Source organism: Leopardus geoffroyi, chromosome C2 (genome assembly GCF_018350155.1).
Source record: "Leopardus geoffroyi isolate Oge1 chromosome C2, O.geoffroyi_Oge1_pat1.0, whole genome shotgun sequence".
NCBI classification, from domain to species: domain Eukaryota; kingdom Metazoa; phylum Chordata; class Mammalia; order Carnivora; family Felidae; genus Leopardus; species Leopardus geoffroyi.
Window position 1 is genome coordinate 70,895,108 of NC_059333.1, and position 26,643 is coordinate 70,921,750.

The 26,643-nt window shown below is 34.5% G+C and overlaps 1 protein-coding gene across 7 annotated transcripts in view; it reads right to left on the reverse strand.

The window, feature by feature from the left end:
• Positions 1 to 1,112: 1,112 nt before the first annotated feature.
• Positions 1,113 to 26,643, reverse strand: part of ZNF148 (zinc finger protein 148) — a 130,290-nt gene continuing 104,759 nt past the window's right edge. For all 7 annotated transcript variants that reach the window (XM_045502359.1, XM_045502366.1, XM_045502365.1 and 4 more), the window contains 2 exons: positions 8,261 to 8,379; positions 1,113 to 7,944 (listed from right to left, as the gene is read on the reverse strand). In XM_045502359.1, coding sequence (XP_045358315.1) covers positions 6,346 to 7,944; positions 8,261 to 8,379 — 1,718 coding nt within the window. In that variant the 3' untranslated portion in view covers positions 1,113 to 6,345. The remainder of the gene's footprint in view (positions 7,945 to 8,260; positions 8,380 to 26,643) is intronic.

Below are 26,643 nucleotides of genomic sequence, written 5' to 3' on the forward strand. Positions count from 1 at the left end.
TGGTTCAGAATATTGTGAAAAAGTCAGCTAGGAAATTATTCATAAAACTGTATTCTGTATTTTTTTTTTATTTTTCAAACAGCAAGTGTCCACATTTAAAATGCAGAATTTGCAAATATAAATTAGTCTAATAATTCAATTAAAAATAAAACAAAACAGCTTCCTTTAGTATCACAATACATAAAATGGTATTATAAACTCCAAGTGGCAAGGTTAACTACATGACAACAATGCCAGAAGCTGTGAAACTCATTAAACCACTTAATGAATAGGTCAGTTTAAAGAACATTTCTATGTTCCATGACTATGCATGAAACAAGCTTTCATTGTATTATAAAGGCTCAGCAATTCATTCATGGCATAATACGGGGTCAAGCAAGATTTTATTTTTACAATGACAATTAAAAAATGCATTTAAACAAACAGAAGTCCTCCCAATTGTTTGAAAGCAATTCTCTTTGGAGGGTAAAATATATTTTAAAACACACTGACTTACCAAATTTCAATTGTCAGGCTGCTGACTACTGAGCAAAAATTTGTATTTAAAAATATCACAAATATCTCTAACAGTGAAAATTTCAATGTGGTAAGTTTCATTGCAAAGTAATTTTCACCTGAGTAGATTTTGAAATTTAGTGCTCATATATTTGGGGGGAGGTGGGGAAGGAAAGACCCACTTGTCCAAGATACTAAGTTTATAGTGGATTCCTTCACATAGATAGCCCAGAGGGTTGAAGAAACATCTGCTGTGACCTTCCCAGGACACATGATGCCCCTTTCTCCTGGAAATTTGTTCTGATATTACGAATTCTCAGTATCCATAATATTTCCACTTAGTTACCCATTCAAGCATAGCAACCCAATTCAGTTTTATACAACAGTGTCTATAATATGTACAGGTTTAATTATGAATAGGAAATAGAAAATAAAAATTTACAGTGAGAAAGGGTCAGAAAACGGGATAGGAAAAGTAATACTGTATAATCAGAATATCCTATTATCCTACCAGTTTTAATGACAGGGTTTTTCCTTTATTAGTTGAAATACAAAGAAGGCATAGGGGATCCCAGGAAAATAACACTATATATCAGAAAATTCAACGTGCTCCACCATCAGGATTTCCATCACACATTTAATTTCTTCTGTACAATTTTTATAAATGTGTTTTTCTTTTCAAAATCGTCAGATTTCCAGATTAAATTCAGCACTACACAGTATGCCCTTGAAGTAAAATGAGGTTACCTGCTTTATTTGGATACCAAGTTCCCTTCCAGACAGCATTAAAATAAAGACAAGACTACACAGATAAAATCCAGTATAATTCAAATCCAACAATGAAAAATTCCCCCCATATTGTTGCAAAATTCATTCTACTGAAATGCTTTGCTACAATAATAAAAAGCATACATTACATATAAAAGATACCAGTGTACTAAAAAGTGACAGAAGTGAACTAGCAAATCCTTCAAAGCACATTATATAAATGACTAGCATTTAAAAACATTTCTCCTATAAAATGTAGGTCATATACATTTATAAATTGGCGGTTTTATTTCTAAAGCAGTGATGTGTGTGTTCAAATAGTTAGCTGTTCTGTACAGTATAATATCTACTCAATTCAAACTACAATAGGTTTGTCTTTCTTTGTATTGAAGTTGAATAAATTCATCTGTTCAGCTGAGAAATCAAGCTTGAAAAATACATATCTAAAAATCAAAGTAGAAAGTTTAGAATTACTGAAATGTAGCTATGAAATATGAAGAGAACTATGTCACAATGGAGCTGAAGTCACCTCAAAACTTATGGGCTTGAATCTAAAACAGAAACAAATATTAAATCCAAAGCAAACCACAAAGTTAGGTAGCAGTACAGAAGCAGGAAACAAACAAACAAACAAAAAAAAAAACCACACCCCCTTCCTTCAGTGTGATGGGCACTAAGTTTTGCGGTCTTCCTCCATCTTGCAGAAGAGTGGTAAGGCCATTCAATGCTTAGTGAAAGTGAGTACAGATGAAGTCAGATTTAGCCTGTCTCCCCTGCAACTTCAATTATGCTGTGTAAACAGTGTTATGTTCCAGTAGGAGGAACAATGGAATTTACTTATAAAAACTGATTAAAGATAATCATTATTAAATGAAATAAGGAGAATTAACTCTGAAATGTTTTTAGAACTTTCCTGATGCTACTTGTACAGTTAGCACTGCTATGTATTATTGCTTACGTACAGTACAACATCATATGCCTTCTAACATAAAGCAGTACTGTGATTTGTTTGTACATATTTACAGATTCTTAAAAACAAGCTGTAAAAACATTACATACTTTCAGACAATACAAATTAGCACATTGGTACTCACTTCAAAACAAATGGAATGCATAACATTAATAAACATCATAAAGGAAGACTCACATAAAAGTCCTTGATTGTCAAGACACGTTTATATATAAACTCTAACTGTGCAGAATTAAAGATTCAATCATAGGTACATCCTTATTTGATGAACCGTATTTACAGCATGGTATTGCATAAAAAAATAAAATAATGTTTACAGGGTTTTACTTTTTTATCCATTGGATTAAAGAAAGCAACAAACACAACAAGAAATGTTTGTCTGCTTTAGTTTGTTTCCTACCAACGTTTAAGTGAAAAAAGGAAACACGGTTTTATTTGCAGAATATAGCAAAACAACTGGAAAATTATTTCCCTGAAATAAAGCAATTTGAAACGGAAAAAGTTTAAATTAAATTGCAGTGTCAAAAAGTTTCTCATTGATTATAATAGTGCTTCTTCAAGTAATTATACTGTGAAAAAACAAGTTCTAGTTTAAGATGTTCTATGTCTAAGAAATGCGGTACTACAGTAATGCCTACTTTTAAAGTTTCCCGGCTTTTTTTTTTTTAAACAGCCCTTTAAAAACCCAAATTGATAAAATGAAAGAAGTGGCAAAAGATCTAACCTAGCTGGCACTTTGCAAGTTTCTCTCCCCTGTGGTAATGAAAGCCTACCCTGAGCACAAGACCTCTTTTGCCTGTCAGAAAGGGAAAATTACCCGACCACTGACAGTCCTCAGCCAGAGCTAAAAGGATGGATTTGTATGGTATCAAACAGAAAATCTGCAAGTACATCCAAAAGATTTAAGAGCCACTCAAATATTCTGAACCAAATGAATATGTGTACAATAAGAAGTCAAAAAAAAAAAAAAAAAAAAGCTTTACAAGATGTTCAACAGAGATTACCTCATCTAACCTGATCTGCTTCCAATCTTCAAACAGGAGAGTAGGTCCTAAGTGCAAAAGCATACCTCACTCACATTGACCAAAAGTTTAATGGTATAAGAGCATGTTTTAATGGAACACTTTGCTAACTGAAATGAAAAACACAAATTGCAGAAGGATTATCTCATATCCTCAATATTCTGATCTACAGCAGCACATAAAGGCTACTTACTTTTTACTATTAATGCCCAGATACAAATTAAGTAACTTTCTAAAGCAAAGTGGGGAAACCCAAACTGTTGAGATGTTTATCCTATGATGATAATACAAGCTAATTCTGGTAGGCATTTAGAATTTCACAGTAAGAGAGCCACAACTACTATACTTAAATGGTACGTCAATAACTTATGTCAAAGTATCAAATGCTTACAATGTGGTAGAAAAGTCTGCCATTATGTATATTTAAAGAAATGTGCCGAAGACAGGAATGCAACACCTGAAATTTTGCTTGCGTAACTACCATTTTCAAAGGCCTGCCTTCCTTGGCTTACCCTAACTGCTCAGCAGTAGAGTCACACTCTAAAAAAACTGTGCTGGTGATATTAAAGCAAACAAAAACTGTATACTATACCAGGCCTGAACAAGTTGTTGAAGAACAAAATTTTTGACCAGGCTCAAAAAAAGAACAAGAAAAAAGAAAAAAGAAAAAAGGAAAAAGGAAAAAGGAAAAAAGGAAAAAGGAAAAAGGAAAAAGGAAAAAGGAAAAAGGAAAGAGAAAGAGAAAGAGAAAGAGAAAGAGAAAGAGAAAGAGAAAGAGAAAGAGAGAAAGAGAAACAGAAAGAAAAAGAAAAAGAAAAAGAAAAAAGAAAAAGAAAAAGAAAAAGAAAAAGAAAAAGAAAAAGAAAAAGGAAAAGGAAAAGAAAAAGGAAAAGAAAAAGAAAAAGAAAGAAAGAAAAAAGAAAAAGAAATCAACTCAGGAAATAAATGCCTATTATCAAATAACAGTATGAGAAAAATATAAACACCTATATAGCGTGAGCACAGTTCCATTTTTCACATCTCACCTGAATAGAGCCTTCTTGCAATTGCATGATGTATAACACAACACACAATATTCTTCAAAGTCAGTAATGGCAGAACTTAAACATCTACCTCAGAGAAGTCTAAAATTCTTGAAAAGTTTGGCAGCAAAGAAAGCTGTCAAATAGGAAAATTAATATTTCAAGCAAAGCTTAATAACCAACGTACAGAGGAAACCACATTAAACATAATTTATATTCATTATCATAAAACACCAAAATATTCAAAATAAATGTAAAAGATGTTAAGGGTTGATATTTTCTTTGTTCCCTTTATGAGAACAGTCTTGGGATAACATTAAATAAAAGAAACAATAATTTAAATGTGTAACATTCTATACTGAAACAAAGACTGCAGATCTATAGGGCCAATATAAAAGTTAAAGTGGAAATTAGCAACAATAAAGTTTCACCTTCCAAGAATATTAATTTTAGAGTATCACTGGTGCTACATCAGTATGTGCATTGTGACAAAGATGGTGGAAATTAAAATAAGCAAAAAAGTTGGAACAAATTAAAGAGGATAATAAAATCAATAGAAGTAATGTTATTTTCCAAAAATTAAAACTGTCCAATGTGTAACTCAAACCATCATTCTTTAGAAAAGTATACATATGTGTATATATAAAAGCACTATTTATGGTACCATGCTGTATTATTTTAAGACAAAGTATATATATATATATATATATATATTAAAAAAAAAAAAACATTCGTGGTATAAGGATAAAGTCTGTAGTTTATTTAGATTTTGAAATGCAACAAAAAGTTTCCGATCACTCATCTAGCTGAAAAAGAAATTGTAGTTACTAGAATTAGTAAACACTTTTGGTTTGTAAAATTGTAATGAGCAGTGTTCATTAAAAAGTAATTCAAGATAAAATAAGCAATTAAAATGCCCATTTCTTTAGTTTCTCTGGATACTGTTTAATTATCCAATCTATCGAGATTCTAGAAAGAGAAGGATTAAACCAGGTTTTACAGTTCCAAAGATATCCAATTTCCTTTTATTGCCAAAAATTAAAATTGTCAATTATGAGATGATTATGACACAACCATATCAAACCTAAAAATCTAATTTTTTTTTTACTTTGAGAAATCAAAAATACCAAATAGATTCTAAGTGCTCTATGTTAACTGAAGTGTATATGTAAAGTAAAATACAATTAAGCTTTAAAACGTGGAATATACATTTTGTGTAAGCATTATGTTCTTGGGAATGTAATCTACAGAATATCTTTTTACTAAAACTTCAAAACCTTGATACCTGCACATGAAAAATCATAAAAAATATCTAAGTACAACTGTACAAAGAAACTGACACCAATATGCATACTTCCATTGAGAAGTGAATGCTTCAACAGTTACGTATTTTGGTAAAAGTTTTGAAAGTATGCATATTTTAAAAGTAATTAGGCTTTTAAATAGTGGAGTCTTAGACTATCAGATTTTTATTACTTTCTTTTCTCAAAAAAAAAACATGTCAATATAATGCAAAATGAAAATCAAGGGTATATGGCATATCATTCTTTTTAAACGGTGGTTTCTTGGTTTCTTTTTTTCCTCCTATAGGACACACTAATTTATTTAAGCCATAATCTCTTGACATTTAAACTCTGAAGTTCACTCTGTCTGTAAAGTATACTCAGATTCCCTGCTGAAGTGCAATGACTATGCTGAAAAACTCAGAAACAGTATGAGTAAATTTCACACAATTACTAATCTCCTAAGAATGTACAATGTTATCAATTAGGAAACAATTGTGCGAAAGTCTTTTTTTTTTTTCCTTTTAAACTCGGTGTAGGTGGAATAGCAAGTTTCTGTTCTAAAACAAGTAATGCATTGCTTCTATAAAGGTGACAACATGTAAGGCAGTTCAAAGAATGCTGACTAACCAAACAAAATGCAGTTATTGGATTATCTTGCTATTCATATCAGCTTAACTTGTTATAACGCATTGCTCTTAAATCTGTACAGCACTCCATTTACACAGAGTAACCCCACTCTTGATTAATCTGTTCTAAAGTGCCAGTATTATTTACACTTTTTTTTAGCCAAAGGTCTGGCCAGTTGTAGCATCAGGTGAAGATGTCATCCCAGCTCTATTATCATTTACATTCACCAAGGGAAATTCTGGAAATTCAGCACTTGTCCCTGGTCCCCGAAGGTTCACCTGTCCATTGGCAGTGCTAAACTGAGTAGCTATTCCAGCTCTTGATCCATGATATGGAGCGCGGAAGGGCTGTTCAAAGGAGCTCATTTGGTAAGCTTGGTGGACAGGCTGAGCCTCAGCTTTTTTCTGAGAAGTCACTTGATCCAAAAAGTCCTGTGTTGATGTGGCAGAAGCATGGTTTGTCTCATCACCTGAAAAGGGAAATGAGTGCTGTGAATCACCAACTATTAGTCCAAAGTGGGACTTATCTGGAGTTGTTCTTAGTGGAGAATTCATTCCTGATCGAAAGCTATTGATGGGCATGGCTGCATAGACTTGCTTGTCTATGGAAGAGAATGCTGGCTGATTTGGAAGGGTCTGGTTATCAGTCACAAAGTTAAGGCTCGGGCTATTCAAATAGGCATCATTTTGGCTAGTTCTGTCCAAAGCCTGCTGCAGAAACTTTGAGTATTCCTGCAACATGTTGGCTTTATCTGATGAGGATGCTTGGGAGCTTGATCCAACATTCTCTGCCTGGGTGACCTCAGGTACTTCTGAAGAATTTATTGATATGCTAGAAGTCACCTCAGTGTCTGCAACACTGAATGATATCTCATGCTGTCCATTAGCTTTATGAGAGTAATGATCCAAGAGAGTCTGCAGTACCTCATCTGGAATAACATTTTTGTCATGGTTACTCTTAATCTCCACATTCAGTGCCTGTGAATCTAATATGGATGCCGTAGTACTTTCATCAATGACACTTGCCACAGCTGCTTGTGTTACAGAAGGCTGAGAAGCTATGGTGCCCACATTCAGCGCATACTCCCTACTATTGTTACTTGCTGCTTGAAGGTATCGTTTCTTCTTCAAAAACTGCATGGCATCATCATAATTAGTACTACTGTGCACAGGTTTACTGGGCCCCTCCTGCAAATTATCGACCTGATCAATATCAGCATTGCCCTCCGAGTCCAGTAAAGTTTGTTTATCCACAAGTTCAAAAGCATACTTTGAAACTTTGCTCTCTTCATATGTGGATAAGGGAGAAATTGTTTGATTCTGCTCCAATGGCTGCTTCAGACTTCTCTTACTATTAATTTTTTTGAGAACCAACTTAGGTGGATGTATTTCTCCTGATGCATCTTCTAAATGTGATCCCCCAACTGAAGAATGTGGCATTTCAACAGCATACTCTGCTACCATATACTCATCTTTTACTTTAGTACTTGAAGAATAAAGGGGTAGGTAATCATTTTTGTCTTTCTTCAGGTCAGATTTGTCCAAAGCACTTTCTTTGTCCATCCCAGATGATTTTTTCTCAGTTTTCTGCCTTTTCTTTTTTGGCAGTGAGTTATCTTTTGGTGATGTAGAAAAGCCAGAATCTTCCTCAGATGTCAGAAGGCCACCTTTGATGGCACATCTGTTTAGCTTTTTGTCATGATTTTCATGGCACATACGTTTATGTTTCAATACACGATCTGTTCTGGAAAAATACTGTCAAATTCAGATTTCAGCAGTGAGTTTTTGTTTTAGTTTGTGTTTTTCGTCAAGCAAGAAAAGAAAAGAAAAAAGTAATTAATATAAAAATAGAAGCAGAATAATATAAGCAAATCCAAATGAATTTGTTGAGCCGTTTGCCAATTATAAATCTAATCAACAGCAGTTGGGAGGTTCTTCAAACAGTTCTAGTAGTGACATTTTCTAATTTACTAGAATGATTTTATAATTTAATTTAGGATAGAAGAATTTCAATGTCCATCATACCTCAGCAAAATGGTTAAAAAAACAAACATTTTAAACCACCCCTTACCTGTAAACAGTATTCACACTGGTAAGGTTTTTCTCCACTATGAGTTCTCTTATGCCTTTCCATGTGATATTTTTGTATGAATCTCATACCACATTCATCACAGCGAAATGGTTTTTCACCTAGTACATGATATAGAAAGTTTAAAACAAAACAAGTGTTATGACAAAAACTCTACCCCTATATTAAATATACCTTCCAATTTAATTTGTAAAAAATATTTTACAAATTTGGGGTGCCTGGGTGGTTCAGTTGGTTAAGCATCCGGCTCTTGATTTCAGCTCAGGTCATAATCTGTTTGTGAGATGGAGCCCTGAGTCAGGCTCTGCGCTGACAGCATGGAGCCGGCTTGGGGTCCTCTCCTCCCTCTCTGCCCCTCCCCAGCATGCGTGCTTGTGCATACTCTTCCTCTCTCTCTCAAAATAAATAAACATTGAAAAATATTGTGCTTTATAAAAATAAAAGATTGGCATGTGCCATTGGGAAGAAAAGACTGAAAGCAGGCATACTCAATTTCCCTGCCTTTCTATTATGTGTGTACATAACACACTCTCTGTGGAGACAAACAGTACCAGGAACTTACAGCAAGATGGACATGGTTCTAGTAAGAGTAGTTGAAGCTTTTAATCTTTTTTATTCAATCATACAAAATACTATTTTAGAAAATTTTTTGAAAAAAGGAAATGTTACCCATACATAGTCCAACACAATGCTTGGATACACCTTTTCAATTCTTCATTTCTTTTCAACAAATATTTGTGGTTAAATGAAATCTGAATCCTAGGAAATAGTCTTAAAAATCTAATTCATTAAAACATAAAAAGAACTTAAATTACAGACTAAATTTCAAAAGGTTTGTTTATAACTGATCACTTTTCTCAACTCAAACCAGAATTTCTCAGGTCCTTTTTTTGGCGGGGAATGAATCAAACCAAGTACTGGTCATCAGACACATAACCCTGGCTTCCACCCCCTCCATTTTATGTTTTAAAGTGTCATAAGGACTTTTTGGCTGTAAGGAACCATTACTATGGAGATCTAAAATAGTTTTTACTGATAAAACCACAGTAAACAGAAGGGTGTGATAATAAGTTACCTTGAATAGTATGTTTTTGGGAAGCAACTGTTTCTATCTTTCATACATTAGACAAAATCTTCTGGAATACTTGCACTCTAACCCATAACCCTGCTGCAGGTGATTAAAAGTGTAAGATTCATTACTTGTCTTCATAGAGCTTGGGAAAACAAGACGCACACATTAGACAGACAACTAACTAATAAAACTATGTCCAGCTCCAGTTTACTTTTACAACGTTTTATCTCACTACCTTTCTTCTTAAAACTTTTCCTCCAGCCAAATCAAAATACCTACCATCTTGTGCTTTTCTACCTCTGCTACAATTCACACTGCTCCTTTAGTCAAGAATGCCTACCCCTGTGTGTTCAGGCGCTACATTCCCTTCAAGTTCCAACCCAAATCTTCTGAGATCCTTTGCCCTATTCTTTCAAGGAAAAGTACCTTGGTCTTCTTTAAATTTCCATAGAACTTCATCTGTGGCTCTCCTATGGCACTCATTAATTCATCTCAATAATTATTTTGTACATCTCTATTCTACAAGATCACATTTAAGGGCAGAATCTGAGCCTAAATTATCTTTATGTAGCTCAAAATATTTTGTGCACTTAAGTGTCAAATGAATGGCATAAATGATTATTATAGTGGATTACTAGTGGGAAAAATGTTACTGAGCTGGTATGATTTGGAAAAGCTTCTTGCCGGTGTTAGAATTTAAAGTGAATAGCACTTAAAGAGACTGTGTATGTAATTAAAGCCAAAGAAAGAAAATGTAGTGGGAAACAACAGAGAAACTCAGGGTTTAGTTACTATAAAACGTCTAGGAGAAATGGTGCCTAAGAATATAATTTAATTTGGTGACAAGTAAATTATTTGAAACTTTCAAGAATGCAACTTCTGTAATTGCTATGGAGTTACCAAATTTTAGGGCCGAAGGGACCTTGTGGTAGCTTTCAAACTCTGCCATTGGGGGCTCCACAGAGACCCCCCAAGGCTGATGCTGTTGTGGCAAATGGCTCTAAGAGTGCCATTCAGATTTCAAGACAGAATAGTTCCACTTCTATATAATAGGGTTTTGAGTACGGACTTCAACGGTTCAGAGGCTAGATTAAGATTAACACAAGTAATCAAGACCAATTCACTTATTCCACAAAACAAAGAAATAATCGAAGCTGGGAGAGAGGATAACTTATTAAGAAAGTTTGGAAGTGAAAGAAATGAGGAAAAGGAGATGAGAAGTAATAATTAGGAGGCAATCTATTTAAGAGCAAGTAGTGTTAGAGACTGAAATTAATTTATTTGAAGGCAGAAGGGAAAGAGCCAGTGAAGGAGAGAAATGGAATACTGAACTAAGATTAAAATGAAATATTATCATTAATAATCAAAAGAACAAGATCTCAGAGGACTTAAGATGAAAAGGGAAGGAGAGTGCAGATTATATTTTAGAATAAAAGAAAAAAACAGTTGCATATTTTGACACAGAGAATGTAGATGATGGAGTTTATTGAGCTCACAAGTGAAAGTCACTTCTCAAAAGTGAGAAAGGATAAAAGAGAAAATTAGTGGACTGATAAGAATTCATTTAATGCTGCACGATATTCATGGACTGGCAGACTTAATACTGTTTAAGACGGTTAATATTCTCCAAGCAGATCTACAAATTCAAAGCAGAAATTGAGAACCTGATCCTAACATTCATTTGGAAATGCAAGGGATCCAGAATAGCCAAAACAATCTTGAAAAAGAAAAACTAAGCAGGGAGACTTACACCTCCTAATTTCAAAACCTACTACAAACCTACAGTAATAAGATAGTGTGGTAATGGCATAAGGATAGACATAGATCAAGGAACAGAATTGAGAGTCCAGAAATAGATCTTTACATTTATGGTCAACTGATTCTCAACATAGGTGCCAATACACCTCAACAGGGAAAAAATCGTTTTGTTTTTTTTTTTCAACAATGATGGTGGACCAATTTGACACTCACATAAAGAATAGAGTTGGACCCCTACCTCGCATCATATACAAAACTTAACTCAAAATAGATCATAGGCCTAAATGTGAGAATGAAAACTATAAAACACTCAGAGGAAAACATAGAAATATCATAGGTAATAATTTCTTAGATATGACACCAAAAGTCCAATCAACTAAACAAAAAATACAATGAACTTCATAAAAAATGTTTAATTCTTCAAAAAACACTATCAAGAAGGTAAAAAGAAAAAAAGGTGTAGCTCCTGTGGGAAACAGTCTAGCAACCCCTCAAAATGTTAAACACAGACAATTCTACTCCTATGTACATACCCAAAGAAATAGAAAACAACGACTCACTCAGATGCTTGTACCCCAATGCTCACAGAAACAGTATTAAGAACTGCCAAAAGATGGAAACAACCCAAGTGTCCATCAGCAGATGAATGGATTAGCAATATGTGATATATACATACCATGATATATTATTCAGCCATAAGAAGAAATGAAATTCTGATACATGCTACAACATGGATGAACCTTAAAGAAATTATGCTAAATGAAAGAAGCCAGACACAAAAAAGACAAGTATTGAATGATTCCACATAGATGAGGTTATCTAGAATAGGCAAATTCACAGAGACAAAAGTAGAATAGAGATTACCAAGGCCTGGGATAGGGAGGAAAGGAGAGTTGTACTGCTTAATGGTTAGAGGTTTTCATTTGGTCACATAATATTTTAAATGTACTTCATGCCACTAAATTGTATGCTTAAAAATGATTAAAATGCACAACTTCATGTTGTGTTTTTTTTTTTTTTTAAGTGAAAAGATAACTTCTGGAATGGGGTAAAATATTTGTAAATTATGTACTGGATAAGGGATATGCATCCAGTATATGAAATGAACACTTACAACTCAACAGTTAAAAAGACAATCTAAGAATAGGCAATAGATCTGAATAGACAGTTCTCCAAAGATATGCAAACAGTCAATAAGTACTTGAAAAGATGTTCATCATTGTTCATTAGGGTAATGCAAATCAAGACCACAATGAGATACTTCACACCCAATAGGAAAGTTAAAATAGGGGCGCCTGGGTGGCGCAGTCGGTTAGGCGTCCGACTTCAGCCAGGTCACGATCTCGCGGTCAGTGAGTTCGAGCCCCGCGTCGGGCTCTGGGCTGATGGCTCGGAGCCTGGAGCCTGTTTCCGATTCTGTGTCTCCCTCTCTCTCTGCCCCTCCCCCGTTCATGCTCTGTCTCTCTCTGTCCCAAAAATAAATAAACGTTGAAAAAAAAAATTTTTTTAAAAAAAAATAAAATAAAAAAGACAATCACAAATGTTAGCATGGATGTAGAGAATCTGCCCATATTTTCAAGACATATTTGTAGTTTCATCTTTTACATTAAATCTGATTTATCTGGGGTTCATCCTGAGGTCCAGATGACTATCTAGTTTTCCCAACACCATTTACTGAAAAGATGCACTTTTTTAGATCACTTTTTTAATCAAAATCATATACTAGTAAGTTCCATGGGTCTATTTCTAAACCTTCTATTCTGTTCCATTGGTCTGACTGTTCATAAGCCAGAAAGAAAATGTTTTATGACTTTATAATACATTTTATCATCTGGTAGGGCTAATCCCCCTCGTTGTTGTTCTGGTTTATCCACTTTCCATATTACTTCAAAATTATCTTGTCTAGTAACTGCAGTAGGAAAGGGAGAGCTGCCTGAAATGTTTACGTTAACTTATTAAAAAATTGGTATCCCTGGGTACCTGGGTGGCTCAGTTGGTTAGATGTATGACTTCAGCTCAGGTCATGATCTCGCAGTGAGTTTGAGCCCCGCGTCTAGCTCAGTGCTGACAGCTTGGAGCTTGGAGCTTGGAGCCTGGAGCCTGCTTCAGATTCTGTGTCTCCCTCGCTCTCTGCCCCTCCCCCACTTGCACTCTGTCTCTCCCTCACTCTCTCTCAAAAATGAATAAACGTTAAAAAAAAATTTTTTTTAATTGGTATCTTTTATGATGTTGACCTTTCTTACCACTAAATAAATAAATAAATAACCAACCAACCAACCCGGGGCGGGGGGGGGGGGGGGACAGGTAAGGGGAAATATGTCCTTCCATTTCATCAAGTTTTGTTTTGCGTCAACAGTGTTTTAGTGATTTCTTCATGTGGGATATCCCACATTTCTTATTGTTGATACTGTAAAAAAGGGTGTTTTCTTCTGTTATAATATCTTCTACTGTGGGTGTGTATATACAAAGTGTATGGTTTTCTATTTTACTGAATTTACTAGTTTGCAATAATTTTTCATTGACACTCATGGGTTTTTCAAGTATGCAATAATATTGGTTGCAAAAATTGGTTTTTGGCCTGTAATATATTTTGTGTGTATGTACTTTTGCTGGCTATTATTCTCAAATATTATATTAAAAAGTAATGGTAACAGGGTTATTTTAACAGGAGGATCAGGTGTGGGGGGGGAAGTAATGGTGATAATGTGCTCTGTATCTTACTCCCGACTTTGGTACTTTGTTATGTCTTTTGAAAGGAAATAAAAAATAAAATGACTGATACATAATTTCTCTAAGAATAAAATTAACACATAGAAAATCCTTTTACTGCTTTTCCCCTTGAAAGCCAGGGCCCCTCTACTAGAAAAGACAATTTATACAGCATTTGAGTAATTTCAAGATTAGGTGAAAAAGCTTACTTAAAAAATAAGAAGTTTATAAATACTATTTTCAATTCAGGAAAGCTGTAACATGGGGAGGAAAAAACAAGGTGTTCTGCTAATGGTAATCTCCAATACCCAAGAAGCCTCGGGTTTCTCTTCTAATGGTTATCCACTGAGACCACAAATTCTTCGCACTGTGGTGTTTCTCCCTGGTAACTTTAACACTGCACACATTGAGCTACTTACGGGTAAGAATTCTTACTCTAATATATGAGTAATTATTGGGCCAAATGATATACAAGTATCAAGGACATAAACTTTATGCATAAAGTAGCTCACTGTGGACTGATATATTAATCTGATTGTTAGCAGTTTCAACTATGCCTCTTCTTCCTCTTCAAACCATTCCAATCTAGCTTTTGCACTTATTTCATCAAATGGTTCTTGCACATCACCTTCAAGTTATCAAATTCAATCAAATCTTTTCAGTTAACTTAGTAGACCTCTCAACAGCATTCAACTCAAGTGATCCCCCCCCCCTTTTTTTTTTAAATTAGCTTTCTCTTTGGCTTCCTTCTATGGCAGCCATGCTCCTTAGGCATCTTCACCTGCTCCCAGCTCACCTTCTTCCCTCCAACTATGAAATGTTTTAGTTCTTTAAGGTTTCCTCCTAAGTTTTTTCTTTCTTTTTATTTGGCAAGAAGGGAAACTCATCTACTTCCATCGCTTTAATTACACTTAAATCTGAGTTGCAAACCCATACATCCAAACTGCATACTCAACAAACATATCTACTTCCAGAACACCTGGGGATCTCAAATACATCATATCCCACACTAACCTTGTGATCTTCAACCCACAGCTTAGTCCTTCTCTTGATTCCTGATTCATATGGATGGCACTCCCATTCATCTAGTTTTGCACCCCAAAGGCCCACACAACTTTTCTTTATCCCCTCTCTCCATATGCAACTGATTAACAGGTTCCACCTATTAAGTTCCTGCCAAATCCCCCCACTTCTTTTCATTTCCCACTGTCATCACCCAAGTTCAAGACACTATCATGCCCTGGACTGGACTATTTATATAATAACCTTTTTATAGCAGTCTCTCTGGGATCCGCTCTCATCTCCTTACAATTCCATACCACTCCCAGATTTTGTTAATGTAAGTACATCTGATCACCTTTAAATCCTATCCATGGCCTTACCACTGTTCTTAGAATTTAAAACAACAACAACAACAACAACAACAACAACAACAACAACAATTGGGTGCTCTATCAACTGGCCCCTGCATGTCTGATGTTTCTTCACAATTCCCTCCTTTACTTTCTGAGTTCTAATCAAAGTTGCCTTCTTCCAATTCCTATAAACTTACCATGTTTTTTTCTCTCCTCTAGGATCATTTTCTCCTAAAATTCCTCCCCCAAACCAATTCTATGATAGTGAATATATTTAACGAAGTCTTCTTAAAATCTAGGTCAAAAATATTTATGGTAATACTAAACCTATGACAAAATTCACATGGCCTATCCAGTAATACATAGTTCACAACAAAAGGACGGTCCATCTTCAGCAAATCATAAAAAACAGGTAGGTATGACAAAATTTACAAGAATAACCAATATTACACTAACCAAAAAAGATCAGGCACTATTATGAGAAGCACTGTAAATACTTAAGTATTCTTAAGGTTCTAGAGCCAGACCGGCTGGATTTTAATGCTGGGCTCAGTATTTCTTAACTGTGAGAAACTGAGCATGTTATTTAAACTCTTAAGGCTTGATATTCTTATCTGTAAAGTAATAAATTAGATAACCTGTGTGAACTAATTTAAAAATGAAGCCTGATGTACTTTAATAGTTCAATAAATGTTAGTTATTAAAAAAAAGAAATGAAGAGGTTAATAATAAATGATTATCATTATATTTACATATTGATTATAGTTATAAACCCAATGGTTAGACTATAATATCCCAAATGCAAACACCCTTAACTTTAATAATAAGTTTTGTTAAAGGGAAACAGGGAGGATTACTGAAATAAATACATGGGCTAGTAATCACATATTCAGTTATTTGCTTAAAACTTTAGAAAATGTATCTTTTGCCTATAGTCCTTCCAGGAGGTTCGAAAGATCATTTATCAGTCTAAGAAGAATGCATAAAAGGTATACCTCAGAGATATTGAGGGATTCAGTTCCAGACTACCACAATAAAGCAAATATTGCAATGACAGGAGTCAAATGAATTTTTAAATTTCCCAGTGCAAATAAAAGTTATGTTTACACTCTACTATAATCTATTAAGTGTGCAACAGCATGTCTTAAAAAAGCACATTCTCATAATTAAAAAATCTAAGCTTTCAGCAAGCTGTAATCTCTGATCACTGATCACCGTAACAAATAATGAAAAGTTTGAAATACTGCAAGAATTACCAAAATGTGACAGAAACACAAAGTGAGCAAATACTATCCAAAAAATGGCACTAATAGACATGCTTGACGCAGAGTTGCCACAAACCTTAAATTTGAAGAAAAAAAAAAGCAGTATCTGTAAAGCACAATAGAATAAGGTATGCTTGCACTATGCAAAAAACTATCTTCTATAGGAAATAATCTGAGACTAAACTACAACCAATGAAGTATAAATTAGGTCAGTAATAAAAACTGTGAAGATGCCACAGTAACATTAAGACATATCGGTTAAATCAATACTGACCACAAAAACCCCAAAAGGTTTTAAGTTAACTAAAGGAAAGTAATTTTTCCAGGTACCAAATTTTAAAGCCCACCTTTCCAGTACAATAGAATGGCTTTCTTTCCCTAGAATTGAGGTCAGGGAGAAACTTCCAACTCCTGCCATTTTAAACTTTAGAAACATTGATAATATTTGCCCACTTAAAAAAGTAACCGGTTGGGGTCACCACCTCCTCCCACAAAAGAAAATGAAGAAAGAGTTCGTTTCCTTTGGCTTTTTTCTTTTGCGGGGCTATGAAATTATACATTTACATTGTAATTTTTTAAGTGGTCTAGTCTTCTTAAGATGAAACAGCAAATGGCGGGTGGGGAGCTGTTTTTGGTTTAGGTTTTAGACTTCGCTTTATGAGACAGACAACAGTAAAAAATTATCAGTCACCTCCAGTTAAGAGCAATATCCCAGGCAGACCTTATTCACAATTTTAAAGATTTGAGAGTTGGTCTAGGACTCACATGTGGAACACAAACAAACACTGTCCTAAGTCTAAAATTAAACTGAACATCATACAATTATGGCAATTTCCACATCTTATTTCTCTAATGGGCCAACACATGCATCCAATACACAACGTGTAACAATATCTAAGCATGTTAACACTAAGTGATTGATGTCCTAATGATAACACCTAGGCAGTACAAGATCAAAATTAAAATAATAACAAAAGGAAATTTAAGTTAGAATCTCAAATGTAAATTTTAAACAATGAGCTAAGTAAGCACTACCTTGACTTGTAAACATTTTAGTCTGATTTTGAACTTAATATAAAACCCCATTTTCCGGCTACCTCTTGAAAACAAGTGCTCTAGAAAACAATTAAGATTATACTAACCACATAAAGAGGTTACCAAATCAACAGACTCTATTCTATACTGAACTCTATTCTATGCAGTATTCTATACTGCATTCCATAAAAAGAAAGAAACCCATCATCAGCTTATCTTTCTTATTTATGACACCATCCTCATATAAGATTGGGCAAATGCACATCAGCTTTCTTTTATTAAAAAAAAAAAAAATTGGGGCGCCTGGGTGGCTCGGTCGGTTAAGCGTCTGACTTCGGCTCAGGTCATGATCTCACGGTCCGTGAGTTCGAGCCCCGTGTCGGGCTCTGTGCTGACAGCTCAGAGCCTGGAGCCTGTTTCAGATTCTGTGTCTCCCTCTCTCTCTGCCCCTCCCCTGTTCATGCTCTGTCTCTGTCTCAAAAATAAATAAACGTTAAAAAAAAAAAATTAAAAAAAAAAATTAACTAGGGCATCAAAGGATGAAGAAGCATTCTCTCAAAACATAGTTTTTTTTAATCACTAAAATATTTTTTCCTAATCTGAGCCCTAATCAGGGTCTTTTGATTTTTTGCCCACTGTCTCTATTATTGTCACAATAAAAATGATTTGCCTTTTTACATTAATTGCAGCCAACACTTTTATTTCATATATAGTGCATCTAAGAAGGATGGTATAGATAACCTAACATGGGCAAGTAGCATAAGAGAACTTTTAGCGAAGAATTCAGACAATGGGACTCAGAATTAGTAACAATTTCAAGCAGCTATATTTTTCTGAATTCAGCTGTCAGTTAAAGATAATAAACAAGCACAACAGTTCTAGGAACATAGCATGAAGTAGTCAAGTATTCTATTTTTTAAAGTGTCATCTTAAAAATGCGGGTGAAATATGCATTCCACCTAGAACACCTGTCTGGTTTATGTTTTTAATCTTAACATTTTACTGAGCACCTACCATGTGCCAAGCACTTGCTGGGCACTCTTACAGTTGAATCAACTCTATTCTTATCAATTAAGTACATTATCCCCAGTTGCCAGGCTAGGAAACCTTTGCCCAAAGTCATGGTACTAATATAATCAGGCCCAGGAACAAAAACACTGGTGGCATTCTTTCATCTCCAGAAAAATCATATCAGCAGCAAATTCATCTATCTACCTCATGGTTTATCTCAGAGCAATCCCAAACTGTGGACCAATGCACACCAGGCTTTCATCAATTCATTAACAAGTATTAAGTGCCTGTCAGTGTCTGGAAATGACAAGAAAAGAACAAGAGTGGAATAGATGAAACCTAGGTTTTCTTGTGTTTTTTTTTTTTCATACTATTTGACTGTTTGATAAGTTTTCACAAATGAATACACCTTTGAAAACATCACCACATTCAAGACAATGAATTCAACTATATAATCCCTTCCTCTCACCCTTTCTCGTTCTATTCCCCCTTCTCCAGGCAACTTATTATCTGCTGTCTGTCCCTATAGTTTATATTATTATTATATTTTCAAACACACACAAAACAATATAAAGAGTACTTGTACCCATCACTCAGCTTTAATAATTATCAACAGTCAATTTTATTTTACCTAATGCTTCCCATTATTTCTTTTTTCCTTCATTTTAAGCAAGCAAACTTTTTATTGGAGTGTAAGAGTCATAGAGAAAGTAAACAAATCATAATCATAGTTCACTCAATTTTTACAAAGTCCACTGACTCATTTAACCAGCACCCACAATCAAGAAAAAGAACATCACTAGCATCTTCTAAGCACTTCATGAAGCCTCACTTGGTCACTAATCTCTCAAAGATAATCACTCCTGACACTAGAGATTAGTTTTGCCTTTTAATAAACTGTTATGGAAATTTTAAGCATACAAAAAAGTACACAGACGATACCTTTATCATATTCTAAAAACAGATGGATTGAGGTGTAATATACTTACACAAAAGTATACAAAACATAAATGCAGTTTACTGAATTTTCTCAAAGTGAATAATACACCTGTGTGAACAGTATCCTATCCAAGAAACAGAATGCTATGCACACAGATGCACTTCTACCCTCTCTCCATCAGTATTCACTATCCTGATTTCTGACACATAATTCATTTTGCCTTTTTATGAACTTAAACTGAATGGAGTCATACAGTATGTATTCTTTTGTGTCTGGCTTCCTATACTCAACGTCATGCTTTTAAGATTTATCACAACATCGTGTTTGGTATTCTATCACATGAGCGTACTAGGATTTATTGACTCAACTCTTTATGGAAATCTGGGATGTTCTCAGTTTTGGGCTATTAATAACAATGTTGCTTTAACATTCTTATACATGCCTTTTGGTGAATATACGTGTACTATATAAACACAACATGTGCAGCCTTGGCAGATAAAGTTTACTAAAGTGGATGTCCCAATTCACATACCTGACAGCAGTATATAAGAGTTCTGAGTGATCCACATCCTTCTAAGTACTTTGTAGGGTGTGTATTTTCCATTTTAGCCATTCTGGGGTGTGTTCAAGTGGTATTGGATTGCAATCTTAAGCAATTTTCCTCATGGCTAATGAAATTGAATGCCCTTTCACAGGTTTGCTAATCATCTGGATATCCTTTTTGTGTGTTAAGTGACTGCTCATATTAGCTTGTCTTCTCCATAACAAATTAGTAGGAATTCTGTACATAATCATCAGGTTTAGTTTTCACTTTCTTAACAGAGTCTTTAACGAACCTAGTCTTAACGTTAACGTAACCCAATTTATCAATTTTTTTTCTATCATAACTAGCACTTTCTATATCCCAGTGGAAAAGGTTACATCCTTTACGTCTCTTTTTCTGTTTTCATTTTTTTCTCTCTGTGATATTTTCTAGTGACATCAAACTACTTTTCACTAACCTTCTCTTTCATTATCTCTATTCTTCTGTTAAGCCTATGTTATATATATATATATACTCTGTATATCAAATATTTTATTTTTCAGTTCTAGAATTTTCATTTTCTTTTTTTTACAGACTGCAATTCTCTGGTAAAATTCTCCATCTTTTTACCTATTTTCTATACCTTTCTACGATTTTCTTTCTATGATTTAAAGTCTTTCCCAAATAATTCTATCATCTTAGCCACACTAAAGACTGTTTTTTATTATCTGTATTTTTCCTCTTACTTTTTTGTGATTCTGTCCTATCACCTGGTATGCACTGTAATTTTTGGCTGAATGCAAAGCACTACATATGAAAATTTGTAGAGGCTCTGGATGATGTTAATGTCTTTTAAAGAGAGTTCACCCTTTCTTCTAAGCACTCAGTGTAGGGACTGATAACCTAAATCTCCAAATGGATTAGGGCAACCTGAGACTGGGTTGTTTTACAGCAAGTCCAATATCTTCTGTCTACTTTCTCCCCATCTTCTACTTCCAAAAAAATGGTCAGTGACAAACAAACCGCCTTACTACTTTAAAACTTAGTACTTAGTACCAACTTCAATGCTTTTACAGTGGAATTTCTAAAATTTTATATAATCTATTTTGATGGTACCAAGTCTTTATGAATTTCATTATGGACTCTTAAGACTATTCACTGTGAATGAGAATCTTTGCTTACTGAGATTGTGCCATTAATTCAATATATGATGCAGTAACAGCATTTTAATTGCTGCAAGCAAAGCACAAATCTGACGAATTACATTGTATATAATTAGAATAAAAACAAACAAGTTACAGGTTAAAAATACTTTCCAAAGGTAATCTATTTTCCATATGATGTAAATTAAATTCTTTTAGTGCTTCATCACTCTGGTACTAAACACTGACTCACAGTTTAACCCGTTTTTTAGATAACAGATGTTATATAAGAAGTCTTATATTATCCATTGAATATAAAAAATTATTTGAAATATAAAATAAAACTTATCGTCCATATTAACAAGGAGAAAAATGAAGCCTAATATTTTTGCCAAATTTTTAGTTTTGGGTTTCTGCATATTTCAGAAAATAATTAATTTAGATTCATTACTATCTTACTTTTTATTTTGTATTACATTTAGAAATAGGAAGTTAATATTGTACATAAAACAGAAATTAAATGTAACATTATTTTGGAAAACACAAAGAGGTCTTTCATGAAAATCATGTTTTTCTATCAATTTGAAAAAATAAGTCTATAGGAGAAAAAACTGCAAATCACATATCTGCTACCAAACACATTCTTTGATACTTTTAACCATCCCTCAAATATCTGTATTTGCATACATATGGCAAATAAGCACATGAAAAGATAATCAACATGTTTGGTCCTTAAGAAAATGCAAATTAAAACAATGAAAGACAAGTACATGCCTATTAGAATGGCTAAAAAAAAAGAAGTATGACAATACCAAGTATTGTCAAGGATACAGATCAAATGGACTGCTTACAAACTACTATAGAAGGCAAAATGGTATAGCCACTTGGGAAAACAGTTTGGTGGTTTCTTATAAAGTTAAACATACACTTAAAATATGACCCAGCAATTCCACTTCTAGGTAGTTTCCTAAGCAAAATGAAAATGTGTTCACAAAAAAGCTATATGCAAATTTTAAAAGCAAATGTTTATAGAAGCTTCACTCATAATCACCCAAAACTGGAAACAACCCAAATATACCTCAACTGGAGAAAGGGTGAACCAAATGTGGTATATCCATACAATAGAACAATGCTCGGAAGTAAAAAAGAATGAAATAACCGATGCATCAACAGCATGGATGACTCTCAAAGGCACTATGATAAGTGGAAGAAGCTAGACTCAAAGGATACAAACCACATGGTTTAATTTATAGGATATCCTGAAAGAGGCAAAGGATGGGAATTGGAGAGGAATTTGAGGGAGTGACAACTGTTCTCTATCTTGACTGTGGTGGTGGTTACACAAATGTATAAATTTTATACATTTGTATACACAGTGTATACACTAAAAATAGTAAAGCTTATTGTATGTATATTAAACCTCAGTTTAAAATAATGAAAAAAATAAGTTTAAAGCCAAGAAAATATATTTCCCTTAAGAAGAAAAAGGTAACGAAAATTTAAACTATCTAAATGTATACGTATACAAAACACCAGAAAAATCCCCAGCTATTTTGCAAAATAAAATAAATCACTATTAGCCCATCTTCCTCCAAAAGATCGAAAGCTTTCCAACTCACAGAGGAATACATACAGTACTAGGAACTAAAGTTCTCTTTTGATTATTTTGATTTTCTCAGTGAAATAGGAAACAGACAATCAGCTCAAAGTGAGAGGGTAGGAGGAAATGTTGGAGGTTTATGAAAAGGAGAAGGTATGAAATATTTGGGAGAAAGGCTGGCAAGCTTTTTCTATAAAAGATCAGACAGTGAATATTTTAGATTTTCAGAGTCATACAATCTCTGTCACAGTTACTCAACTCTGGTACTGGAGGGAGAAAACAGCCACTGACATTCCATAAAGGAATGGATATGGCTATGTTCCAATAAAAGTTTAATTACCCTAACAGGCAACAGGTGGAACTGGCTCATGGGCTGAAATATGGACCCCATCCAGATGAGTGGTAGACTGAATGGACTGTGAGGGAATACACGATTTCCAAAAGGCATTAAGGGCCCCACTTAATGTTTAATGTGACCCTAATTCAGCACAGCTTTGTTTTATTTCAGAAACGGCAAGAGTTAAATTTCCCAAAGTTGTAATTTAGCCAAGTGAGTACTATGTATGAGAGAGAACAAAAAGTATGAGTTAAGCAAAGTAGTGATTACGATGACAACAGAATTTAAACTGGAAAGGAAAGAGATGCTGAGGAAAAGGAGCGCTAGTGAAAAGGAGGTATAATGACTGGACTGTAGGTCCTAGTAGAGATAAAAGATTGTTGAAACCTAAGTACCAGAAAGCATCAGCAGCAATGACAGGAGATAGTGCTTAGAAAATGAGAAACTGAAATCATGAAGAGATTAAGGTTTGGTAACCACTAGCCTAAGGTATGACCAAGAGTGAGGTAGAATGAATGACAAGATCATCAATAAAGCAGAGGTCTAAGAACTGACAGAGTAGGACAGTCAAAGAATAAACTTTGACACTGGTTGGCAAACTTACCCTATAAAGAGTCAGATAGTAAATATATTAAGTTTTGTGGGCAAAGAGGTAAAAATCAAGGATATTGTATACATACTTCTATAAGGAAAAAAGAACTTCCATGTATATTTTATTGATGAAATTCAACATATAATAATAATAAGGGTGATAATAACAGAATAGCAAAGTAATAATAGAATATAATTTCTGACCATACAGATGTACTAATGAGAATGAGAAGACTGGGATAATTTTTTATGGGAGGATGTTGTGTTTCACTGAATTGGGGTTGGAAGTTAATGTTCCTTATCATCAAAGTTGATTGCAAATGTTTATCTGCTAATGCTGATCTGTAATGAGATTTTATGTATTCTTTAAAACTCTTTTAAAAGTCACAAAGATACTGACATTAATCCATGAAAATAGAATTTTAATTAAGAATTATTCATCACTTGGAAGGCATTTACAGAATTCTGTTAGATTCTTTTCTTGATATTTGCCTTTTAGCATGCTATTACGTTGGAGATGAATTACTTGCAACTAAAGGAGGAGGTGGCGTTACAGTTGAATGGTTTGTGAAATACAAAAATTTCTTTTGCACTTGCATCAAGGTCTAAAATCTAATGAAAATGTAATTTGAGGCTGGAAAATGTATCTACCCCATATTTATGTGGGAATGGAGATTTTGCCTCTTGTAACTGGTAACAATAGGGGAAGTGTATAAAGCAGCATTTTGTGATTCAACATTAGCAGCTTTCAAAACAACTTTACCACAGAAGTTTCACTATCAACACTGTTTTCCCCTTGTAGCATTAGGTTTAACTTACTAAGAAACATTTTCAAGTCTTCAGCAAAACCTAATTTTCAGAGCCATTTTCCATTGTTCTATATAATAGTGGTTGGGAGTAGTTCTCATTCAGAAAAATTCTAACGTTACATCTATATTCGGAAACTCCCAGGGGTGCCTGGGTGGCTCAGTCAGTCAAGTTGTCTGACCCTTGATTTTAGCTCAGGTCATGATCTCACAGTTTGCAAGTACAAGCCCCACAATGGGCTCTGTGCTGACAGTGTAGAGCCTGCTTGGGATTCTCTCTCTCCCTTTCTTTCTCCCTCTCTCTCTCAAAAATAAACATTAAAAAAAAAAAAAGAACAACAACCTCCCAATGAAACTTTACCAATTCTAACATATTAAACTGCTATTAGAATAAGTCAGGATATTCGCTTCTGTTTCAGAGGAAAATTCATGGGAGCAATAAGGGTTAAATCCATTAGAGCAAATGAAGATTGCAGTTGATAACTACTGGTTCAATGACACATAATAAATTCAAATGTTTCCACAAAGTACCACTCAGGTAATACAATGAACAAGCTTTAAATGCTTTACATTTTCTCAAGCTCTGTAAATTAGTTCAACTAAACTTTTTCAGCTCCACACATATTTCTCCCACAATCAGTTGTAACACATCTTAATGGAGTCCACTTTGGATTATAATGAAATAATGTTTTCTTGTGTATTCTTTTTAAGAAAATAAAACCACCTTTATTGAGATTTAATTTAACCATTTAAAGTGTATCATTCCATTTTGAAAATATTCTTGCCTACAGTTGTTCCACAGAGGCTAATTCTTCAGTCACTTCAAACCTGGCACAGTCTCCTTGAATAAGTAACAATTGAGTAGTACTGGTAACATCTGTCAACTAATCAAGAGCCAAGGAAACCACCTGAAATCATTTCCCTTATTTTTTAATTGACTATTGATGTTGCTCCATGTAGGATTTCATTTGAAACCCAGGGTTCCACAATAAAGGCTGAGAACCAATTGGCCTATACTGCCTTCACTCCATTAGTTACTTCTGTTTACACTGCTATTAAATTTCATCTATACTTATTCTTCCTTTAAAATATCTCTCACATCAATCTCATTCCATTTCTGGTCTTAATGTCTTGTTCATAAATTCAGATCCTCATTACTTTGCAAGAGTATGATAGTGGCATTCCTAAGAAACCTCATAAAAACAATTGTTGCAATGAGAGAGAAAAAGAAAGATTGGGATTCATTTCAGAAGTTACTTTCAGTAGAAAAAAAAAAACTTAAAAAAATTTTTTTATCATTTATTTTTGAGAGAGAGAGAGAGAGAGAGAGAGAGAGCGAGCGAGCAGAGAGGGGCAGAGAGGGGCAGAGAGAGAAGGAGACACAGAATCTGAAGCAGGCTCCAGGCTCCAAGCTTGTCAGCACAGAGTCCAATATGGAGCTCAAACCCAGGGACCATGAGATCATGACCTGAGCTGAAGTTGGACGCTTAACTGACTGAGCCACCTAGGCGTCCCAGGGGGAAAAAAAAAACAAAAACAAAAAAACTTTAATAGCTGATTAGTCAATCTAAAACTCAAACACTCCTGACCAAATAAATCCTGATTGTTAAAGAACAATGGCTTCAACTTTCAATTCACCACTGTAATGATTTAATGTAAACTTTGTTTATACACAATATTCAGGAACATATTTATCATTCAAGAACTGTCATCCAAAATGTTAAAATAATGCAAATGTTAACAGCTTAGAAATACAAAATATCACATGAAATACAAAGGGAAAAATGACCAAAACTGCTATTATTCTGCTAGAACAGTCTGTTACCATTGTCTATTTCTTGGCTACAATCTAATTCTTTTTAATATAATAAAAAACCTTGGGGCGCCTGGGTGGCGCAGTCGGTTGAGCGTCCGACTTCAGCCAGGTCACGATCTCGCGGTCCGGGAGTTCGAGCCCCGCGTCGGGCTCTGGGCTGATGGCTCAGAGCCTGGAGCCTGTTTCCGATTCTGTGTCTCCCTCTCTCTCTGCCCCTCCCCCGTTCATGCTCTGTCTCTCTCTGTCCCAAAAATAAATAAACGTTGAAAAAAAAAAATAAAAATAAAAATAAAAAACCTACACAACATCAGTTAGCCACTGAGCAAATTCTCCTATTAAATAATAGAAGTCTCAACGGTTAAGTGCAGCATCAAGCAATGTTTTTGGTAGGTGGCCTCTACCCCT